This window comes from Populus alba, chromosome 14 (assembly GCF_005239225.2).
Source record: "Populus alba chromosome 14, ASM523922v2, whole genome shotgun sequence".
Taxonomy (NCBI): domain Eukaryota; kingdom Viridiplantae; phylum Streptophyta; class Magnoliopsida; order Malpighiales; family Salicaceae; genus Populus; species Populus alba.
Genome location: NC_133297.1, coordinates 9,738,151 through 9,757,364, shown reverse-complemented (window position 1 = coordinate 9,757,364; position 19,214 = coordinate 9,738,151). Strand labels below are relative to the sequence as shown.

The window sequence follows — 19,214 nt, the reverse complement described above, 5'->3', positions numbered from 1 at the left end:
TTTTTAAACATGGCCATGCCCTCCACTTTCAATACTGCTCGACTGCACTTCTAAAAGTCACGAAAGCTCGCTCGCTCCATCTCAAGCTTTTCTAATGGCAAACAGTCTCAAGAGGCCGTTAAAAGTCTCAACTAGTCATGATGCTTCATCACTTGGCAACAAGAGGCAAAGGGAAGCACAAGTACTTGACGGTTCTAATATCGTGTCTGAGAAAATCAATGCCATTGAAGATCTTCACGACATGGGAACTCGCCAACTACGCGAACAAGCAATCCTTCGAGGCCTTTCTTCAAGTGGGTCAAAGAAAGAACTACGAGACAGGCTCTGTGCAGAGTCAGAGAAAGAGTCAAAGAACGGTACACCTGAAGGTTTGTGCAATTTCTGACCAATTATAATCAAGAAAATTTTATTATAAGATGTAGTGGATTAATCTGTTTGGTCTTGCTGGCACTTGGCAGGCAAAGAAGAAGACGAAGAAAAAGAAACAAGCAACAAGGACGAGAAAGTTACTGCAAGTTTCAACAAGGTCACTGCCGGGCTGGATCAGTATCTGCCTGATCATATAAAGACACAGTACCATGTTCTAGAGCATGTAAAGAACATTCTAACTTCATATGCAACGTCTAATTAAATGTCTGAAACTTGCTGTTGATTTACAAGCATAAGCCTTTTAAAACTTCATCCTTTTCCATGCAGGGGGATAGTATCTATGATGCCACGTTGAATCAAACAAATGTAGGGAATAACAATAACAAGTTCTATCTGATTCAGGCTCTTGGTCAGTCCTTGCTCTCTTCAAGTTCAGTAGATTTTTGTAAATTATAGCAGTTGCAATTATTATTAGTTAGATTTTTTTTTTTAATTTTGATTAGTTTTTAGGTGCTTATTTGACTGAGTTACACGAATTTAATAATGGTTCTGTTTCATTGATTTAGTCTTTTAATGGTAAAACAATTGCAGAATCTAATGACTGTAGCAAATTCATGGTATACACTAGATGGGGTAGAGTAGGAATAAAAGGTCAAGACAAGTTGCAAAGCCCTTACACATCAAGAGGCAGTGCTATTCAGGAGTTCGAAGCAAAATTTTTTGCCAAGACAAAGAACCGTTGGCCCAACCGGAAAGATTTCATATGCCACCCAAAGTGCTATACTTGGTTGGAAACAGACCATGACATGAACAAAGAGTCGTCAGAGGTGAGTTGGTCTAGAGAAATTAGAAGCTTTTATTTTCTCTGATAACCAATATCGAATGAAATCTTGGCTTAGCCTTGTAAATATGTTCTACAATTCAAAGGCAATGCAATTTTGTTGTATTCTGCTTCCCAATTTAATCAGCAGCGAGATTTCCTCCTAATTCTGCACAGTTTGTTGTGGGGTTCAGGAAAAACCTATTTTTACTGTTGAAAGGCTACTACAGGTTACAAGGCTTGATCCTCGAATTGCAATTTTTATCTCTCTTATCTGTGATGTTCGCATGATGAAGCAGCGGATGATGGAATTAGGTCAGTGGCTTTTCTTCATTCGATTTAGCAATTGGCATATTGTACAAGATGTGTTATGTGGGTGTGTTAGCCTGTAAAGGCTCCGAAAGAAAGAAAGAAATGCTGTCATTGTGCTCAACGAGAGAAAGTGAATGTCTGATGATTTTAATTGCAATATTAAGGAAATGAGAAGTCTATGATATGGCCGTGGTTTAAGACTTTACTTAGTTGAGTTTATCTTTAGCCTGTTACCATCACTTCTATCATGTAATCTGTTGCGTTTACCTTCAGGGTACAATGCAGAAAAGTTACCCCTTGGTAAGCTGAGCAAATCGACAATCTTAAAGGTACATGCTCCGGTTTCTCACATGCACATTTCTCAACATCAAGGAGCCATTCCTGTTATACTTCTTGCCTCCATGATAAGTTCAGTCTCTTTGTTTTGCCTATGATACAGGGCTATGATGTCTTGAGGAGAATATGTGAGAATATTGGCAAATCTGATACAGAAAAGCTTGAGGAGTTAAGCGGGTAAGGATTTGTTGGTTATCATGCAGATAACTATAAAGACTTGCTACTAATCTAATTTTTAAGATTTTGTGCATGTAGATCTATATCAACATGAAAACATTATTGTAGGACAAGAACAGACTTTTTTTTTCCTTCTATTTTTGTTACATATTTCTCAATTTTATTGCATCCTTCATTCCAGGGAATTCTACACAATAATACCTCATGACTTTGGTTTTAATAAGATGCGTGAGTAATCTCCCTCCCCCCCTTGGTTTTTTGAGTTGCTGTTGTGGGACTTTATAATCATAAAACGCCCCGAACATAGAAATATTGTTAAATTGGGTGCGAGAAAACATTGCAATTCATTAATGTGGAGCTGTTGACCTTGTCAGGTGAATTTACCATTGACAACCATTACAAATTGAAATGCAAGCTGGAAATGGTAATTCTTATGACCATATACTCTATACTGATGACTTTTTTCCATTTGAAAATTGGATGTAATTTTCCCAATTCTTTTATTGTTTCTTCATTTCATCTCAGAGAAAGACAATATTATACTTCCATTTATTTTCATTGTGAATTTCCTGATTATAAGGACAGGAAATGCCAAGTCTTGCAGAAAATCTTAAGCAGAGTTTCACGGAGACGTCGAGTTAATGTTTGCAGTTTTTGTTGTATCTGCAGGTTGAAGCTCTAGGGGAAATTGAAATTGCTACTTCATTGATAAAGGATGATATCTACACCCAAGTATTGATTTCTGATTTTTTACTCATTTTCATCGTCAAATTGTGCTGCTTGCTGCTTTTCAGCAGTTATCTGATTTTCTGTTCTGATGTAATTTTCAAGGAAGATCCGCTCTATTCGAAATATCATTGCCTTCGTTGTGAATTGGTACCACTTGACGTTGGTTCGAAGGAATTCTCTATGGTAATTAACTCTGTGAATATCAATTTGTAAGGATTCTTCATTTGACCTGAAAAATAAATCTTCAATTAGGACACATCATTTTAAATCGAACCAGAATGTTCCTTCCATTCCGCAGATTGAAAAATACATACGTAACACTGGCGATGAAACACATTATAGAATCGACATTGTTCAAATATTTAGAGCTTCAAGAGAAGGTGAAAATGAACGGTTCAAAAAGGTGAGAATTCAGAGCTGTGGTCATGGTTAATCTTTCAGAAACAACTCATTGTTCCATTCTTTCCTTCTCAACAGTAGTTGATAAACCATTTAAGTATAATGTTACTTCAAACTCTTTATGCAGTTCTTTCAAACAAAAAACAGGATGCTTTTGTGGCATGGTTCTCGGCTGACAAACTGGACCGGTATTTTGTCTGAAGGTCATCTTTACTCATTCTATGTAGATATCCTCTATATTCTTTTCTTAGACGTTGGAAAGTTGGTTTCAATAATCACAAGGAAACTGTGCAGAGTTTATTAGAACTGCTTGAAATAGTTTCCAGTGGCTTTCATGCCAGAACGAGGATTATTTCATTTATAGTTAGCAGTGGGGTTCCAGACGTCACAAAGTAATTTGCAGAAATTATCTGACAGCTCTTTCATAAATCCCCCAGGTTTACGTATTGCTCCTCCAGAAGCACCATCAACTCATTCTCTTGGGAACGGGCTTTATTTTGCTGATATGTTTTCCAAAAGTGCACCTTATTGCCGAGCTAACTGGATAAACTCAGATGCTGTGCTAGTTTTGTGTGAGGTTTGTTTTTTATCCAGCAGAGTAAATTGTTATTAAGCAGAAGATTTTACATGTGTTGATGCATGCAAAAGGCTTTACTCAGCTCCTTCTAAAGTTTAGTGATTTGTTTTAGAAAAAAAAAGGTTTTAAGCAGCTTTTCATCTGTACACTTCCAGGTTGCACTGGGTGACATGCTTGATTATGGATCTTTTAACTGCCAAGCTAAGTTGCCAAAGGGAAAGCTAAGGTTCTTCTATATTCATCTTTCATCTCCATTTTCTCTTTGTTGATTGCTATCGTAGACCATAATCAAGTAAGGTGATCTTATAGTGGAATCTGTGGCATTCAATATGAGACGTTAGATTTAGCACCGTGCGTGTTTTCCATTAGACAATGGCAGGAAGGTTTTTTAAAAATGGCAGGTAAAGGCTTTGGTTCTTCTGAAACCAATTTCCAACGCATACAAGATTGGGATTTGTTAATGGAATCCCTCCATTGAATCTTCCCTTTTTAAATTGCTATATGTATCAAAACTAAGAGAATTCAGTGATGATGTTAATTTATCCTTCTTCAATAATAATAAAAAGAAATGTCAGAAATGATAGCCATTGATTCTTGTTCTGCAAGTTAAACATTACTATCGTATTATGCAGTGTAAAAGTAGCTGGCAGAACTGTCCCGGACTCTTCACAGGCTCAGGTTCTTGAAGACGGTGTTCTTGTTCCACTCGGAAAGCCAGTAGAGCTGCCTTATTCCCAGGTAGGATGCATTATAATCCTGTCCAATTTCCCCAAAAACTTAGTAGGTTTCTTGTGTCCACAGGCTCTTTTGTGACGTTCACTCACAAGAAGTTCATCAAAAGTTAATTAGAAGGGGTAGCAATGCAAAAGAATGTTTAGTTGCGTGTCATATGTTCTGAGCATTAACAACACATCACCTTTTACCAAGTGCCCCATCCATTCTAGGACAGAAGATAGGTGGGCTGGGCAGATATTATCATTTCAGGCTAAATGCGCACGAACTTGTATCTGTATGTATATACAGAACTTCTACGGCAGTTTCTTTACACAAGTTGTGACATATTAACTTGCAAAAATCAATGAAATGCTAGCCATTTTTCACTCTTAAACTAATAAAAATAATGAATGCAGGGTATGTGGCCGAGAAATGAGTACATAATTTTTGACGTGGATCAGATTCGAATACGTTATGTGGTTCATGCAAAGTTCTGCTATCAAACCTGTTGAATCTCATTGAAGATTCTCACTAGTGTAGCCTTTACTCTTTGAGAAAAATATATGATGTGTACCCATTAGTTGTTGGAACGCAAGGAACCTCTGTGTGCTTGTAACACCATCTGTTTCAATCTTTCTACTATCAATGGACGTGCATATTTGGATTGCTTTTGCTTTTTGAGGGCTTGTTCATATGCCAAGGAATATTGGAATGATATCTTCGCATGATGAGTATAGTGGATTCTCTTGGCGCTCTTCCTTAATTATTTATCTTAATTGTGGACGGACGGACGGCATCCAGTTTCAGGAAATCATCATGAGACGTACGATCAATTTCTACCTCATTCAGAGGCATCTATCAAATTCAACTTGTCGGAATACAAGTCAAGGTTTATCCTCGCTTCTTCTGTTGATAGCTCTGCTGTTTCTAAGGGAGCTGATATTGCTCGTACATCGCTGCCGTTGGCTCTGCTATTGCTGGGTTTCCTGTTATCATCCGTTGACATTTCCAATTCTGCTGAAATTGCATGCCAAATGCTAGTCTACCTGTGTGTCTATACCACTCCGGTCTCCTATGGAACATCCATAAACTAGTTGGTAGCAGGCTCAATATTACCTAGGAGATTGTTTGTTTACGCCGTAGAGATTATGTTTGAAATAAAATGCAGCCAAACGTTTGGTAAAGAAAAAATCACTAATTATTATTTATGGTCCCCATCATTTTCTATATTTACAATGCAGGATTGGAAAAAACAACTGTTACATGCTTTTTTTACACTATTCATGTTAATTGTACTGTTCACTTAAAAAATAATGAATAATGCAATTCACTTGCATTACATGAACTTTTTTTTTTTTTTAATATGTTAATTTTTTCAACATTGTTTTTTTTTTTTTAATTAGTTTAGAGTGAATTTTATACCTGATAATATTTTATCTAATTTTATTACATGTTAAAAAAATTATGAAAACTGTAGTTCTTGTCGGATGTATTTCATACGTAATGAAATTGTAGATGGTTTCATGGAATAATAAAAAATATTTTATATTAAGTATGATTTATTTCATGATGTAATAACAATAGTTAAATTCACAATATTTAAATTAAAAATCATCAATATTAATATATTTTTTTAAAATTATTTTATAACCTCAATTTTAAAAAGCATTCTTAACCAAACACATTAAACTACTTTTTCTTCGATCTTAATTTCAACCACAGTTTTAACCAAATATCTATTTTTTCAAACCAACCTCAATTAAAAGTACTTTTTGTAAAACAATTTTTTTCAAACCACAACCACAATAACTATCACAATACTAAACACAATCTAATTATAATATAACCAAATGTTAAAGATACTTAATTTTTTATATTCATTAGTTAATACATTAAGGACATGACTTTTTTCAAAGTGATTATAGTTACATGTTTTTTATGGAATTAAAATTTCATAGTTATATAAAATAAAAAAAAACTGGAAATTATTTTTCAAAATTTTTCATGTTTTTCTAATTAATTTAGATTTTTTTTATTTGATTGAGAGCTTCTTTTATTTTTCTAGTTTAATTTATTATGTATTTTTTATATATATATTAGAGGAGTTGTAATATTGAGTTTTGAATAGAAAAAATATTGAATAATAAAATTTTAAATTAAGGCTTTTACAAAGTGATTTTATTCAACAAAAATCTATATATTTTTAGTAAAAAGATTTAGATATCGTTAGCATTTTCCTGATAATATATACATATATATATATATATATATATATATATATATAGGAGTACTAGATAGTGGTCGGGTGAGGGGTTTCGTTTTCGAATTTTAAAAAAGAGCGAATTTTGAAAGGCAACTTAGACGAGAAGTCGTCTAACTAACAGAATAAAACACACGCCCAATGAGCCAAAAAAGTATTGGAAGCAGTGAAGTAATTTCATGTTGAGTTGAGGGATTTCTTTCATGTAGGGAGGAGGGGAGTAATTGAAAATGGGTGATAGACAAGCCGTAGATCAGCAGCAGCTACAATCTCCATCGCAGCTGCAGCAGCAGCAGCAGCAACAACAAGGAGCAGCAAGAGAAGACATGATTGGGTGTGTGATGGCTTTAGAGGCGGCTTTGCTTCCATGCTTGCCTGCCAGAGAGCTCCAGGCCATTGACCGCTCTCCCCATCCTTCTCATCAGAGTTAGTAACTACTGTCGATCTCTTTTTTAATTCCGTTGCTTATTATTGTGTAATTTTTATTTTTTGTAATTTTCTGAAATACAATACAATTGGAATTGAGGCTTCATATTTTGGAGAGCATAGATCCAAAAAGAAAATAGCTCTAGAATGATTCTAGTATGTTCATTTAGGTTTTGGATAATTGGAGCTACAATGGCTGATGATAGTCCTGCCTTTCCAATTAATTATTAATGAGGTTGGTATTGCTGCTTCTCGTCATCCCACTCACACTTGGGATGTGGAGGGGTTAGGGAGGGAGCAACCCTTTGTATGAAGCCTAAGGTCCAGCTTACCTCCCCATGAACAAAAACTAAGGGTATGTTTACCAGGAAGGGAGTGTGGATAGGAGAAAGGATCGATATTAACCTGTCTATTAAGTTTGTTTGGCTAACGAGGGAAAGGATGGAAGCCAATCTGCATCTACTCATATTGGGAGGATTGAAAATTATAAGTAGGCAAAGATAGAAGGGACCTTTCCAATCCTTTCTTTATTTAATCTCCATCCAGACCTCATCCACCCCCCTAAATCAAACCCCCGTCTCCTAACAAAAAGACCCTAAAGCTCTAGGAGATAGACAAACATCTGTAGGTGTTTGCCTGGAGATTCATCTTTTCATTGATGTCTCTTGGTCCATTACTCATCCATCACAACTAAAATTGCCAAGCATGAACGTGGTGGTGGAAACTGCTAGAAAAACAAGTGGTAGAGATTTTTCGGAACTAAACTTTTGATGCATGTCCTGAAACTGTAGCATGTACTTTAGGCTTTTAGGGAGCAGAATATTTTTTCTTCATTCCTCTTATAACTTGACTTTTCTTTATCCATCCCTCTCGTTTGGCCCTTCATCACGCTTTCCATGACATTCTATGACCGGGTCTGCTACTGGATCAAAAGGGAATGAATTTGAATAGTGTGGCATGAATTTAGTGTAAACTAATTGAAGTGCTGGACGCATTCATATAGCTAGAAGCCGAGAGTACTAGACTACTAGTTTATGTTCTTAAAACAAAACTATTTAAATGATACATGCTGAAAAGTTTTTTCCTTTTCAATTGTTCCAGTTGATGTGGAGAGACATGCCAGGGATTTCATGGAGGCTGCCAAAAAGCTTCAACTGTATTTTATTGGTCTGCAGCGTGAAGATCAACCAACCATGTCTGAAACACTGAGGAAGGTAAATTCCCACCACTTGCTCCACTTCCCCCAAAGCATCATTGGGACTCTGATGAAATGGTGTGTTGCATCTTAACAGGATATTGCTATGATGGAAGAAGAGTTGAAAGTAAAGGATGAGCTGATCAAGAGACAAGAGAGATTGATTCAAGGGTGGAGGAAGGAGTTGAAAGATCAAGCGGAAAAACACAACACTGAATTAGAGAGAGTGTAACAAAGCCTGTTCGCGTCAGACATTTGGGACGCCAAAAGTGCTTGCCCGGCATTATTTTATCTTCTTTTTTTTTCTTTTTTTTTTTTTGTGTAAATCGGGTCTGAGAGCCCAACATTATTTTATCCTTAGCTTTCGAGTATGCGCGATTAATCAAAACACCTTCTGATAACAGCCATGCCTCGAAGATTGACTGAAAATGGCCAATGTCTTTGGGTGACCAATATGTGATTATAACTGGCAGCATCATTATCTAATTTAATCTGCAACATTACACTCAAGCAAAAATTACTGTTGAGTGATTCTCAGAAGCAAAGGAAAATATTTGACATCAGTCACTCATAGCTACAATGATACACGAAAACTCTAAACCTCCTGTTCAAACAAAGAATGAAAAAGATAACAGGACACGCTCGCAAGAAGTTGAAGGTCCTAATGTCAGCCCTCCCCTAGTAGCAGCTAAAAACCCAATCATTTTTGTCTATTTCTTGGCGTAGGTAATTAACATTGAATTCTGCTGAAGTATCTTGAATCCCTGAAGTCCATGCATTGCACCCGTTGATTGCATCTCATCTCCATACTCTACAAAGGCAATCCCTGGCTTTGCTTCCACCATCCTGACCTCCTTGAAACCGGGATACTGCTGGAAGAGCATTTGCAGCATCATTGGAGTAGTCTCATTGGGAAGATTTTGAATAAACAGGATGTTATTTGGTGGAGCTGGAGCCTCAGGAACCATAGATTTCACACCACCTGGATAGGGTATTTGTAATAGCTGCAACAACAATTTGAAGGTCAGGATCATAATAAGAGGTATTGAACTTTCTTTTCACAATAAATTGACAGGTAAGCTTCACCAGTCTCTGAAAACAGGCTGTATCCTTTTGAATCTCAGCAACGAACTCTTTCACTAATTAATGGAAGTGAAACTAATTTCCATTAGTAGTTTATCATTAGCCAAGGTAACTAGCGATGGATTATTGTTTGATGTTTGATAAGTTGATCAACATAGGATCAGCAAATAATGGTTTTCCATCAGCAAAGAGAAGTAACACTCTAGATTAACTGGCTAGAAATGCAATCCTCTTTGCCTACTTCAAATGTATATATATTATAAATGCTGGCCTGCTCTCTGTACTTTATAGCAACCAAAAGTTAGTTTGTAAAGAAGTCAATCTTAATTTTCGAATCCAAATATAAAATTAACTAGCTGAATTTCAGGTGAATAGTAATCACAAACATGCTGTCAAATCCATAATCAATTAAGATACAGAGGAAGATGAAATTAACCTAAAAACCACATATTCTAAAGAACCCAGTAGGGTAATCCTAATAGAACAGAGAACATGCTTACAGAAGGTGTTGTCCCGTAGGCGCCGCCATAAGCAGGAGTCAGGCCCACTCCCACTTGATTAGCATCATGTTGATCTTTCTTCTTTTTCCCTGCCATTAGAAAAATATAGATCTCAGAGGAAAATAATTCATAGAAACTGAAGAAGCATAATCTACACAATGATACATCTATCCCAAATCGGTTCCACATCTCAAAGTAATATCAACATATGCACACTACTGTTTCACAGCCATGTGTATTTAAAAACTTTTTATATTTTTGGTTATGAAAGGGGCCAAAGGTCCAAAACAAAGAGCTAACCACTACCACAATCACGACTAATCCCTGTTGCCATTAAATCACCTTTTGACTTCTCCCATTAAAAAGCAGGAGTGGCAAAAAAATATGATCCTGAGTCTCAGCACAAAAGTTCACTATGCATATTGTTTACAAACACAAGTACACGTTCTGTTTCATGCTTATATATATATATATAAACTTAGAATCATAGTTACACAAATCACTCTTTCTATAATCTATATGAGCAAGGCCATGACATCAAAATTGCGAATTTGCTAAGTCAGACAGTGAGTACAAACAAAATTACAATTGGTCATGTTCTATCCTTGCAAGATCCAAAATAAAGGTTCATAAAAAAAAATAAAAAATGTGCTACTACTCCCACATGCAAAAAACAGAAACACTTTAAGCAAATGCTTGGCACTTATCAGTGAGTTTCTTTCTGTAATTCACTAAATAAAAAATAAAAAAAAGTGAGAGAGGGAAAGATAGAGATGCCTTACCTTTTTCCTCATGCCTCCTTCGTTTTTCCCGTGGAACAAAAGTACCATCAGCTTTTGCTATGATATCCGATTTAGTTTTTGCATATTGTATTCTCTGCATTAGAAATATTTTTCATCAACATTAATTTTTGGCAAAAGAGAGGGACCCATGCTTTACAATAGTTGAAACATAGAATATGAGCTTAGTCAAAGCGAGGAAAAGAAAAGCAAAGGAATCATGTTTAAATGTGGTTCTCTGCCAATAGATTAAACAGCAAAAGAAATAAAAGGTTAGAAACGTGACTAGTTTCTTCTCTACTAGTAAACAGAAAGGAACAAATTCCACCTAGAAAATTAATGAAGAACCTTTATTTTTACCGATTGATGCTGAAGAAGTAAGAACGTGTATCTTACAAGCAAACTAGGATCCGATTGTTTCTAATTCAAGCTATGAAACCAGCAATGCACAGAATAAGATACGGGCAGATAAGCACTATGAAAGAGCAGCCACTCCTTCATCGATCTGTGGGGGGGTTTCTAGGTCCATTTGAGCCCTCCTATCTAACCCAAGCAAGACATTTAATAACTAAGGAAAACATTAACCATTTTTTCACAAGGTTCCCTAGAGTTATTAAATCCTCTGCAATTTCAAGAACTTTCCTGTTGAAAAATGTGATGCTGACTTGGTTCATGAATGTTCATAATAATCATTTCATGTTTATCATACCATAATTAATGTTTACTTCATGCATTGTTTAATTCACACATTGTTTGGTTCATATATTGTCCACATTAAGTTCTTGTATTTGGTTTTTCCACAACATGAGAAACTTGTCACAACAGTTTTTTAGAGTTTTCTTTCACGAATACAGAGGTGTTCTTTTTTACTTTATTGTAGTTAGTGGATCTAGATACAGTCGCAAGTTTTCTTGATCTTTTGTTTGTTCAACTTTTTCCATTAAAATTCTGCCTAGAAATCTTAAATAACACCCATTGTTTCACATATGAACACAAATAGGATAATTTCAAAACTTAAAACATAATATAAGAAGAAAGAAACCCTAACAATATACATGCATACATACATACCATGGGCTTATCATAAAAGGGGAAAGACTGCATTTGCCGTATAGCTTTAGAGGCAGACTGAACATCCTCGAAAATAACCCAAGCTTGCCCTTTGTGTTTCAATGTCTTGAATGCCAATATCTCCAGTATCTTCCCAAATTGCGAGAACACAGCGTGCAGCGATGTCTTCAACTCTTTTTTTTTTTTTTCCAAGTCAGACATTATCACATACAAACCATATATGTGAGAGAGAGGACGACAATTGAAAATTAAGAAGGAAAGAAGAGGGGAATCTGACATTACCATCGATTTTGATCTTCTCGTTGAGATTGTTGATGTAAATAGTCATGTTCTGCGAGACATCAGTGCCTGTACTGTTATTGTTATCTCCCATTTCTTTTCTCTCTTGTAATGCCATGATTTCCAGCTCTAAATTTTTCTGGAAAAGAAAGAACGAAGAAGAAGAGACTGAGAGCTAGCTGTTTTTGCTGATAAATACACGAGCAAGACTGGGGGTTTAATTTGATTTCTTTAGGGTTCTACAGTCTACATTTTGCCCAAAACTCTAACAGCCACTGAAAAAGAGGGAGAGAAGCAGATGTGCGTCAGGCCCAACTTGTCTACCCAATCCACCTACTTGGATTATGAGTAGTAGCCGGGCCCATTATTAGATAAGGTCAATTTTGGGTTTGGCCCATTATCCAAGGCCTTCAATCAAGCTGGCTTCGAGAAAAGAGAAGGGCAATTTGACCTCTAAAACCTTGAAGAAGAATGACTCTGTCCGCATATATATGATCCCAACCTTTTCAATCAACACAAAGGCCACATCGCATCTTCTGGTATGAAATAATCCACGTAGCCTAGCTAGATAAGATATTAAGGAGGGTCATTTCATCGCCAAGTATACAAGGCAATATTTGAAAACAGAGATGAAATTATATTTTTTTAAAATTTAAAATTTATTTTGCTTAAAATTAATTTTTATATTTTTAAATTATTTTGATATGATAATATTAAAAATAATTTTTTAAAAATAAAAAATATTATTTTAATATATTTTTAAATAAAAAATATTTTAAACCACAATGATTAGATGCTCACAAGCACCCAATTAGAGGATAAGGATGGAAGAACATTGGCTCTCGTGAATTCTCAAGAGGCGCGAGGACTTTTTCTGGATGCATGCATATGAACGTTGCATGATTCCCAGTCCACTTCATTTGGTTCTGCTCTATCTTTCTTTAGTGCTCAGCTTCCCTGAATACAAAAGGAGACAACGAGAAAACAAAGCACGTGACCACCAATTTCAATTTGAGAAATATCTTATGGCTACTTGAAAATCATGCCAGCCTTATTTGTTGTTGCTTGTGCCTCCTGTTTTGCTAGGGTATACTATAAGAATGGCTCTGTTCTTAATCATTAGCTACAAGAAAATAAAAGGTAAGGAGTTGACTAAAAGTTAAGAGTCATTTAGAGCCACTCAGGATCTTGACAGATGATTTTTTAAAAAGAAAAAAAGGTGTTGACAAAGAAGTTTTTAATGGGGCACGTCAAATGCCATTAATTTTACATCTATAATTTGACTTGGTTAACAAATCTATCTTCTAATCTAGGCAGTCACGGAAAACGAAGAATCTGGCTAGATTATGCTCAAGAGTATGGATGTTATTGTTTTTTTAAAGTATATTTTATTTAAAAATATATTAAATAATCTGAAAATATTAAAAAAATATTAATTTAAAATAAAAATAAAATAAAATTTAATTTAATTTTTTTAAAAAATATTTTTTAAATACAAAAACAAACTAGACTTGTTGGATAGTGACGTTACCTTCCAACTTGGAAAAGCAGACTTTATTGTAGATCATTACAGTTCACACAAGTTGCTGGAAAACCAACCAGCTATCTAGCTCTATTGAGCAGCTGTTACTGGAGGCAATGACCGTCACGAGAGAGCTGCAGCCTCCATGCAATCGTAAGGGTAAAGAAAAGAGTGAGTGTCCCACGGACTGAACATGATTCATGACAAAGTTAGAGCGCAAGGAGTAAAAAAGAGATTTTCATGCGTATTTTAGGACCACAATAAATCTTTTTAAGAAAAGGAAAATAAATAAATTATTGCAACATAGCTCTTGTCTTTTTATGCCGCGCCCGGTTTCAAGAAAGCTATGCTCTGTCGTGTGGTATTGCTTTGCTGTTGGCTTGCCACGTGGAATCTGCCTGGTGTTTCAGCGTCTGAGGCTATCAATTCTCAAAAAGCTTCCAGCTACGCTGCCTGTGGCGGTCCGCAAAGATATTTTTATTTGGATTAGCAATCTGTAATCGTTCTCAACGTCTAAACTAATTTCTTAATCTCGGATTTTTGTTTCTCCAGTGTCATTAGCATTTGCTTAATTTAAAAAAATCCGTCCGGCCATTTTTTTTATTCTTTTATGTTCTCTGGAAAAGCTTGAGGGTGCAAGGCTATCAAGAAACTCTGTGAACAATGATATGCCCACTGCGAGGGCAGAGAAAACATCTACAAAAGCATATTTGGAATTCTCGCTATCATCAGAATCGGAATCCTTGCCACCACTACACATTTTTCTTCGAGGACAATTTAGTTATTCCCGAGACAAATAAAAACTAATGGAGGGTGATTAATAAATTATGAAATGAGAATAACGCCATCTATTTATCCATCCAATTCGTCTCTCTCTTTCTCTCTCTATGCAATTTTTTCTTCCATACAAGAAAATAAATGTATAAGCTTACATTACAAATATTAGTATATCGAAAATTGGATTTCTACCCCCTCCCCTAAAAAAAAAACAAGTCAACATACACACATTTCGTCCAACTTTTTACTCACAAACTCTTTGCAGGTAAAACTTTTATGCAAGTTGGACGATACATTTTAATTGGTGATTGTGATGTGTTCTATGCAAATCAGACTTTTTTGTTTTTTTCATTAATGTGTCATTACCGTTCATTAATTTCTCCATCAATTACAATGTCAAACACTATAATTAATAGTAGGAGTCAATATATTCACTAATCAATCATAACATTATTTTTTATATTCAAGACCTTCTAACGTGATTAAAATCTATAAAAACCTTAAGTCACTGGATTAAAAACAAGTCATGTTATATAATTCTACTCAATATTTCTCTATATTATCTCTTAATTTTGTCTTACATTACATGACTTAATTTTCTCACACATTACACTTACTCTCAAGTTTCTCTTACATTATTTATCTCCTATCATTACTAGCTTTGAAGAGTCTTTTATTTTATAAAATTATTTTTGATGCTAACAATATCAAAATAATAAAAAAATTTATTTAAAATTTTTAAAAAACACTATTTCAAACATGTTTTCAAAAATACTTCTATATTGAAGGTAAGGTGTGGAGAGAGGGGCGACTAGTTTGCTAGCTCCGGAGTAAAAAGGTGGAAGGTATGAGAGGCAAATGATTTACTAACTTTTGAGATGAAGATTGAAAGGGAGGGAGGGGCGGCTGGTTAGTTACGAAACTAAGGTTAGAAAGCAAATTTACCAATTTATAGTATTTTTAATTTTTTCTGTTATGTTTTAACTATTTTGGTTATTTCAGTTTCAGCTTTACAAAATTAAAACTAAATCAAATATTTTTTAAAATTTATTAATTAGTTTAATTTTTTTGGTTAATTTGTTTATTTTGATTAATTGGTTTTTTTCCACCCCTGTTAATTAATCAATATCTTGAAAAATAGGGAAAAAAGAAGAAGTGACTCAGCAAAAAGCAGGAGAAGCTTGGACACTTTGGGAGACGGTGTTTTAACTTTTAATTTCCCTGGACAAGACCTCAATGCACAAATACTCTCCTGTCGTGAAATCGAGACACGACAACATGTTCACGTGAGTTCACACGAGTTAAGGCGGTAGCCAGTAGCATGTATCTCAACAAATCAATTCAAAATTGGGCACCTAAAGTTAGAGCCCATCAATTTAAAGAGCTGGAATCTGCACATACTGAAAGCCATTTTAGGAATTCTCGTTGATCTTTCACGAGTTCATTGGGCCAGGAAGATGTCTTCCAGAAAAAAGAAAAAAAGAAGCAAAACACGCACAAAAAAGGGACCCTCTTGTCTAGTTCAAGTGGACTGCTTATGTCATGTTGCTTACCTATCATCATCGGCTGTAACTCCTTTTAACTTTTTTCAAGACACCGCTCTCACGCCGATCTTTCCGGCCGTTTGTTTTTTTACATTGAAAAGTATTTAAGTAGAGACTTAATTTTTTTTCTTGGAATGAATTTAAAATATTTTAAAATACCAGCTCGAAGAGGTCAAAAGAGGTTTGCTTCTTCTTGGCTGTTGTTTCTTCACTCCTCTGACTCTCTCAACCGCTGGATCATCGATGTTTCTCGTCATTAATCTGAAGAATTTAGTAAGATTGTAAAAGAGCAAAAACTAAGTCATTAACTAGGAATTAAGGATAGGCCAAGTGTTTTATTTTTCATTAAAAAAAAATGGATATTTTAAGTTAAAAGAAAAAAAAAGGACAGGCGAAAGCGGCAGAAGGAAGAAACAGTCATCACGTGGCAGGATTCAAGAACATAGAAGAAGTTCACTGCATATAACTCTTAGCGTAATTTGACAGGGTCCACCGTTTAACCGTAGTGGATGCTATTTCTTCTTCGAGGCTCACGCGTCTCAGTTTCCGTCTCTTTCTATATAAACCCCCTAAGGCTACCTTCTCTCATCACATGTTTTCGCAACCTTGAGCAGAGAGAGTCTAGAAAAGAAGAAGAAGAGTGACTCTTTGTTTCTCTCAGCTGCTGCACAAGGTTTCTTTAAGAAACAGAAGAAGGAAACAAAAATTTGTGCTGCTGTTGAAATATACAAGTTCATTCTCTTAAGTTTCTATAATTTCTTTGACAGGTTTCGAATCATATCACAAGCTGTATTTAATTACAATGGCTCGTTCTTCCTCAAACGCAAAGGTCATCTCTGGCTTGATCAGCAAGGCGATCAACGGCAGAGGATTCTCAGCTGTTGCATCACAAGGAGCTGCTGTGTCCAAGGCAAGAAGCGGTGCTGATGCCATGGTGAAGAAAACAGGGGAGGAGGTTGGCAAGTCTACCGAGAAGACTTCCTGGGTTCCAGATCCTCGTACTGGATTCTACAGACCAGGGAATGTTGCTGAGGAGACCGATGCGGCTGGATTACGTGCTTCCCTCTTGAAGAAACATTGAGAAATCACTATCTAATCTTATTAATAAAATTTGATTACTATATCATGTTCTACGGTACAAAACGAAGGATCGATGGACGCATGTGTGTTGTGGGGGTGGTTCTGATGCATCGGCAGCGTGGGCTATCGGTGTGTGTGGAAAAAAAAAAACAGATCTTGGCTCGATTCGATTACTGTTATGGCATACATCTCTGTCCTCTCTCTGTTTAAGGGACAGGATTCGCAGATATCTTACAGATGTAATATCTCTTCCTATAAATTCATCAAGCAATTACAGGTTATTTATTACACGCGGCCTCAAATTATTAGTTTTTGTTTGCCTTTATGCGAAAACCAATAATTTTTCATGATAAATTCGCGGCAGCACGCATAGCAATTGATGACGTTCAGGTCTGAAACCTGAAAACCAGTTTTTCCAATGAATTGGAATGCCCGCTTTTGATTGGCCAGACACCGGTGACAAAAAATAATAGTCCACAAGAAATACGAGTGGCTACTTTCCTTGTTATTGCTTATTGTCTTCACTAGAGTTTTAGTAATTATTTTTTAAAATATTTTTTTTAAAAAAATATATTAAATAATTTATTTATTATATTTAGCTTATCAAAACAATAAAAAAAATTATTTTAAAAACAAAAAAAATCAAAATTTTTAAAAACATGTTTATGCTATAAAAACAAACATACACTACAAACAACTAATAATTATAGTGTTAGAATTATAAAAGAAATTCTCCATACCAACTAATTAATTATAAAGAAAACAATCTAAATCTGAACCTCCATTTTCATTTTATAAGGAGTGATTGATAATGCCTTTTTATTTGTTAATAGTTTTGATATATTAATATCAAAATTAAAAGATATTATTTTGATATATTTTTAATTTAAAAAAAACTTTAAAAGAACACCCTTAACCAGTCGCAAAGCATGGTTGAAAACCCTTATCCATGTGATAAATAATATATTTGAACGAGTAGGACGATCTCCTCCTAACTTGAAACAAATAAAGCTTAGCCAAAAGCAACACCTGTTTACGTGTAGTCTAATACCATATATTTTGATTATAGCGTGCAGTCCAATATTACCATTTTGCTAACTTTGGTGCTTGATCAATCTAATAATGCAGGCAACACCATCAACAACAGGTCCCTCACCAACCGAAAATTGCATAATTCACTCCTTCTTGTCTTCTGCCTTCCAAATAATTTATCAAGATTCTGCCGCTGAGGATGGCTTCCTCTATTTATTCTTTTCCGATTAATGGCTTAACAATCGAACTCGTATATAATAAGTGGCGACAGCAGACAATTTCTTTTGTCATCCTTTACTGGGTAATAATTCGTTAAAGATACCTAGCTGCTGTTCATCAGTGGGATCGTTATAATTGAAATCGCATAATGATCTTCTAATATTATAATGGATGGTGAGAAGGGAAGTTAGGCAAAGTTCAGTTGCCAGTTTGTATGCCGGTTCGGTGACTGTGACGAGGGAAATGCACCGATTTTCGTAATTTCTTTTGTAATTTCAACATTAATATAATATTATTCGAATTTGAAGAACTAGATGGGTTTGCTTGCAAAAGGAAAAATCTTGAAGAATAGAAACTCATTTTCAACTAGAATTGATAAGATTCTGGAATGGATGAATGATTGGGTAACAAATTAACAATGCAATGAACCTTGGAATAAGATATTTTAGATTGCGGGTAGAATTTGTTTTTGAAAAATTCATGTTTTAGTTTTAAATTATTTTTTATATATTTTTAAATTATTTTAATATATTAACATCAATCAACTTCACATGAATGCAAAAACTCCGATGGAGTTTACCCACGAATTAAAGTTAGTGCTTGTGATGCCAAATATCTACGCGTCCCACATAAGTCAATAATTGATAATGGTAGGAGCAGCGGAGACGGTATCTTTCGTGTCCGGTCATCATGGATGTCGTGCAACAAGTTTCTTACAAGACGAGGTTTGTTTTGGTGATGATATACGGGTTAATTACACCAGGACGGGAGCCTTGTGCACAGAATCCTGTTGTAATGCTCCAGTAGCAAACATAAATCAACAAGAACTGAGGTAGGATTTAGGAACGATGATGCTGTTTCTCCTTCTTTTGGAACATGCCAGTCTTTGTGTTTACTAATATGACCATGCTGTATCTCCCATTCGCATTTTGGATGGAGTATTTTCTCCGTATGGAGAAGAAAGACGTGGGAAACATATATTTCACCTCGCATGATCAGTTCAAGGAGAAAAAA

At 35.3% G+C, this 19,214-nt stretch overlaps 4 protein-coding genes across 5 annotated transcripts; 3 read left to right on the top strand and 1 right to left on the bottom strand.

The window, feature by feature from the left end:
* Nucleotides 1-31: 31 nt before the first annotated feature.
* Nucleotides 32-5,598, top strand: LOC118041473 (poly [ADP-ribose] polymerase 2). 2 transcript variants are annotated; one of them, XM_035048830.2, is made up of 17 exons: nucleotides 32-368; nucleotides 459-592; nucleotides 697-778; nucleotides 961-1,196; nucleotides 1,384-1,504; nucleotides 1,775-1,830; nucleotides 1,941-2,014; nucleotides 2,196-2,242; nucleotides 2,389-2,438; nucleotides 2,684-2,746; nucleotides 2,846-2,926; nucleotides 3,042-3,146; nucleotides 3,270-3,345; nucleotides 3,580-3,719; nucleotides 3,875-3,945; nucleotides 4,352-4,457; nucleotides 4,850-5,598. In XM_035048830.2, exons 1-17 carry the CDS (start codon nucleotides 95-97, stop codon nucleotides 4,943-4,945), a joined length of 1,812 nt encoding a protein of 603 aa, XP_034904721.1. In that variant the 5' UTR covers nucleotides 32-94; the 3' UTR covers nucleotides 4,946-5,598. The 2 variants fall into 2 exon arrangements, with proteins under 2 accessions (XP_034904721.1, XP_073260817.1); XM_073404716.1 differs by having other exon boundaries at nucleotides 2,684-2,926.
* Nucleotides 5,599-6,788: 1,190 nt separating this feature from the next.
* Nucleotides 6,789-8,715, top strand: LOC118041475 (mediator of RNA polymerase II transcription subunit 28). The gene is made up of 3 exons (XM_035048834.2): nucleotides 6,789-7,119; nucleotides 8,221-8,333; nucleotides 8,412-8,715. The coding sequence occupies exons 1-3, from the start codon at nucleotides 6,924-6,926 to the stop codon at nucleotides 8,544-8,546; spliced, it is 444 nt and encodes a 147-aa protein (XP_034904725.1). The 5' UTR covers nucleotides 6,789-6,923; the 3' UTR covers nucleotides 8,547-8,715.
* Nucleotides 8,716-8,820: 105 nt separating this feature from the next.
* LOC118041474 (U1 small nuclear ribonucleoprotein A) lies at nucleotides 8,821-12,292 on the bottom strand. The gene is made up of 5 exons (XM_035048832.2): nucleotides 12,030-12,292; nucleotides 11,748-11,920; nucleotides 10,680-10,773; nucleotides 9,898-9,986; nucleotides 8,821-9,318 (listed from the first exon to the last, which is right to left on the bottom strand). The coding sequence occupies exons 1-5, from the start codon at nucleotides 12,142-12,144 to the stop codon at nucleotides 9,025-9,027; spliced, it is 765 nt and encodes a 254-aa protein (XP_034904723.1). The 5' UTR covers nucleotides 12,145-12,292; the 3' UTR covers nucleotides 8,821-9,024.
* Nucleotides 12,293-16,444: 4,152 nt separating this feature from the next.
* On the top strand, nucleotides 16,445-17,237 carry LOC118041476 (protein SENESCENCE-ASSOCIATED GENE 21, mitochondrial-like). The gene has a single exon (XM_073404291.1). It carries the CDS (start codon nucleotides 16,672-16,674, stop codon nucleotides 16,948-16,950), a length of 279 nt encoding a protein of 92 aa, XP_073260392.1. The 5' UTR covers nucleotides 16,445-16,671; the 3' UTR covers nucleotides 16,951-17,237.
* The last annotated feature ends 1,977 nt before the right edge of the window (nucleotides 17,238-19,214 follow it).

Coding starts and splice junctions, on each gene's coding strand:
- LOC118041473 (XM_073404716.1), top strand. CDS start 95: ATGGCAAACAGTCTCAAGAGGCCGTTAAAAGTCTCAACTAGTCATGAT. Junction 593..696: donor AGTACCATGTTCTAGAGCAT/GTAAAGAACATT, acceptor TTTTCCATGCAG/GGGGATAGTATCTATGATGC. Junction 4,458..4,849: donor TAGAGCTGCCTTATTCCCAG/GTAGGATGCATT, acceptor TAATGAATGCAG/GGTATGTGGCCGAGAAATGA.
- LOC118041475 (XM_035048834.2), top strand. CDS start 6,924: ATGGGTGATAGACAAGCCGTAGATCAGCAGCAGCTACAATCTCCATCG. Junction 7,120..8,220: donor TCCCCATCCTTCTCATCAGA/GTTAGTAACTAC, acceptor CAATTGTTCCAG/TTGATGTGGAGAGACATGCC. Junction 8,334..8,411: donor TGTCTGAAACACTGAGGAAG/GTAAATTCCCAC, acceptor GCATCTTAACAG/GATATTGCTATGATGGAAGA.
- LOC118041474 (XM_035048832.2), bottom strand. CDS start 12,144: ATGGCATTACAAGAGAGAAAAGAAATGGGAGATAACAATAACAGTACA. Junction 11,921..12,029: donor CGAGAAGATCAAAATCGATG/GTAATGTCAGAT, acceptor AAAAAAAAAAAG/AGTTGAAGACATCGCTGCAC. Junction 9,987..10,679: donor AAGGAGGCATGAGGAAAAAG/GTAAGGCATCTC, acceptor TTCTAATGGCAG/GGAAAAAGAAGAAAGATCAA.
- LOC118041476 (XM_073404291.1), top strand. CDS start 16,672: ATGGCTCGTTCTTCCTCAAACGCAAAGGTCATCTCTGGCTTGATCAGC.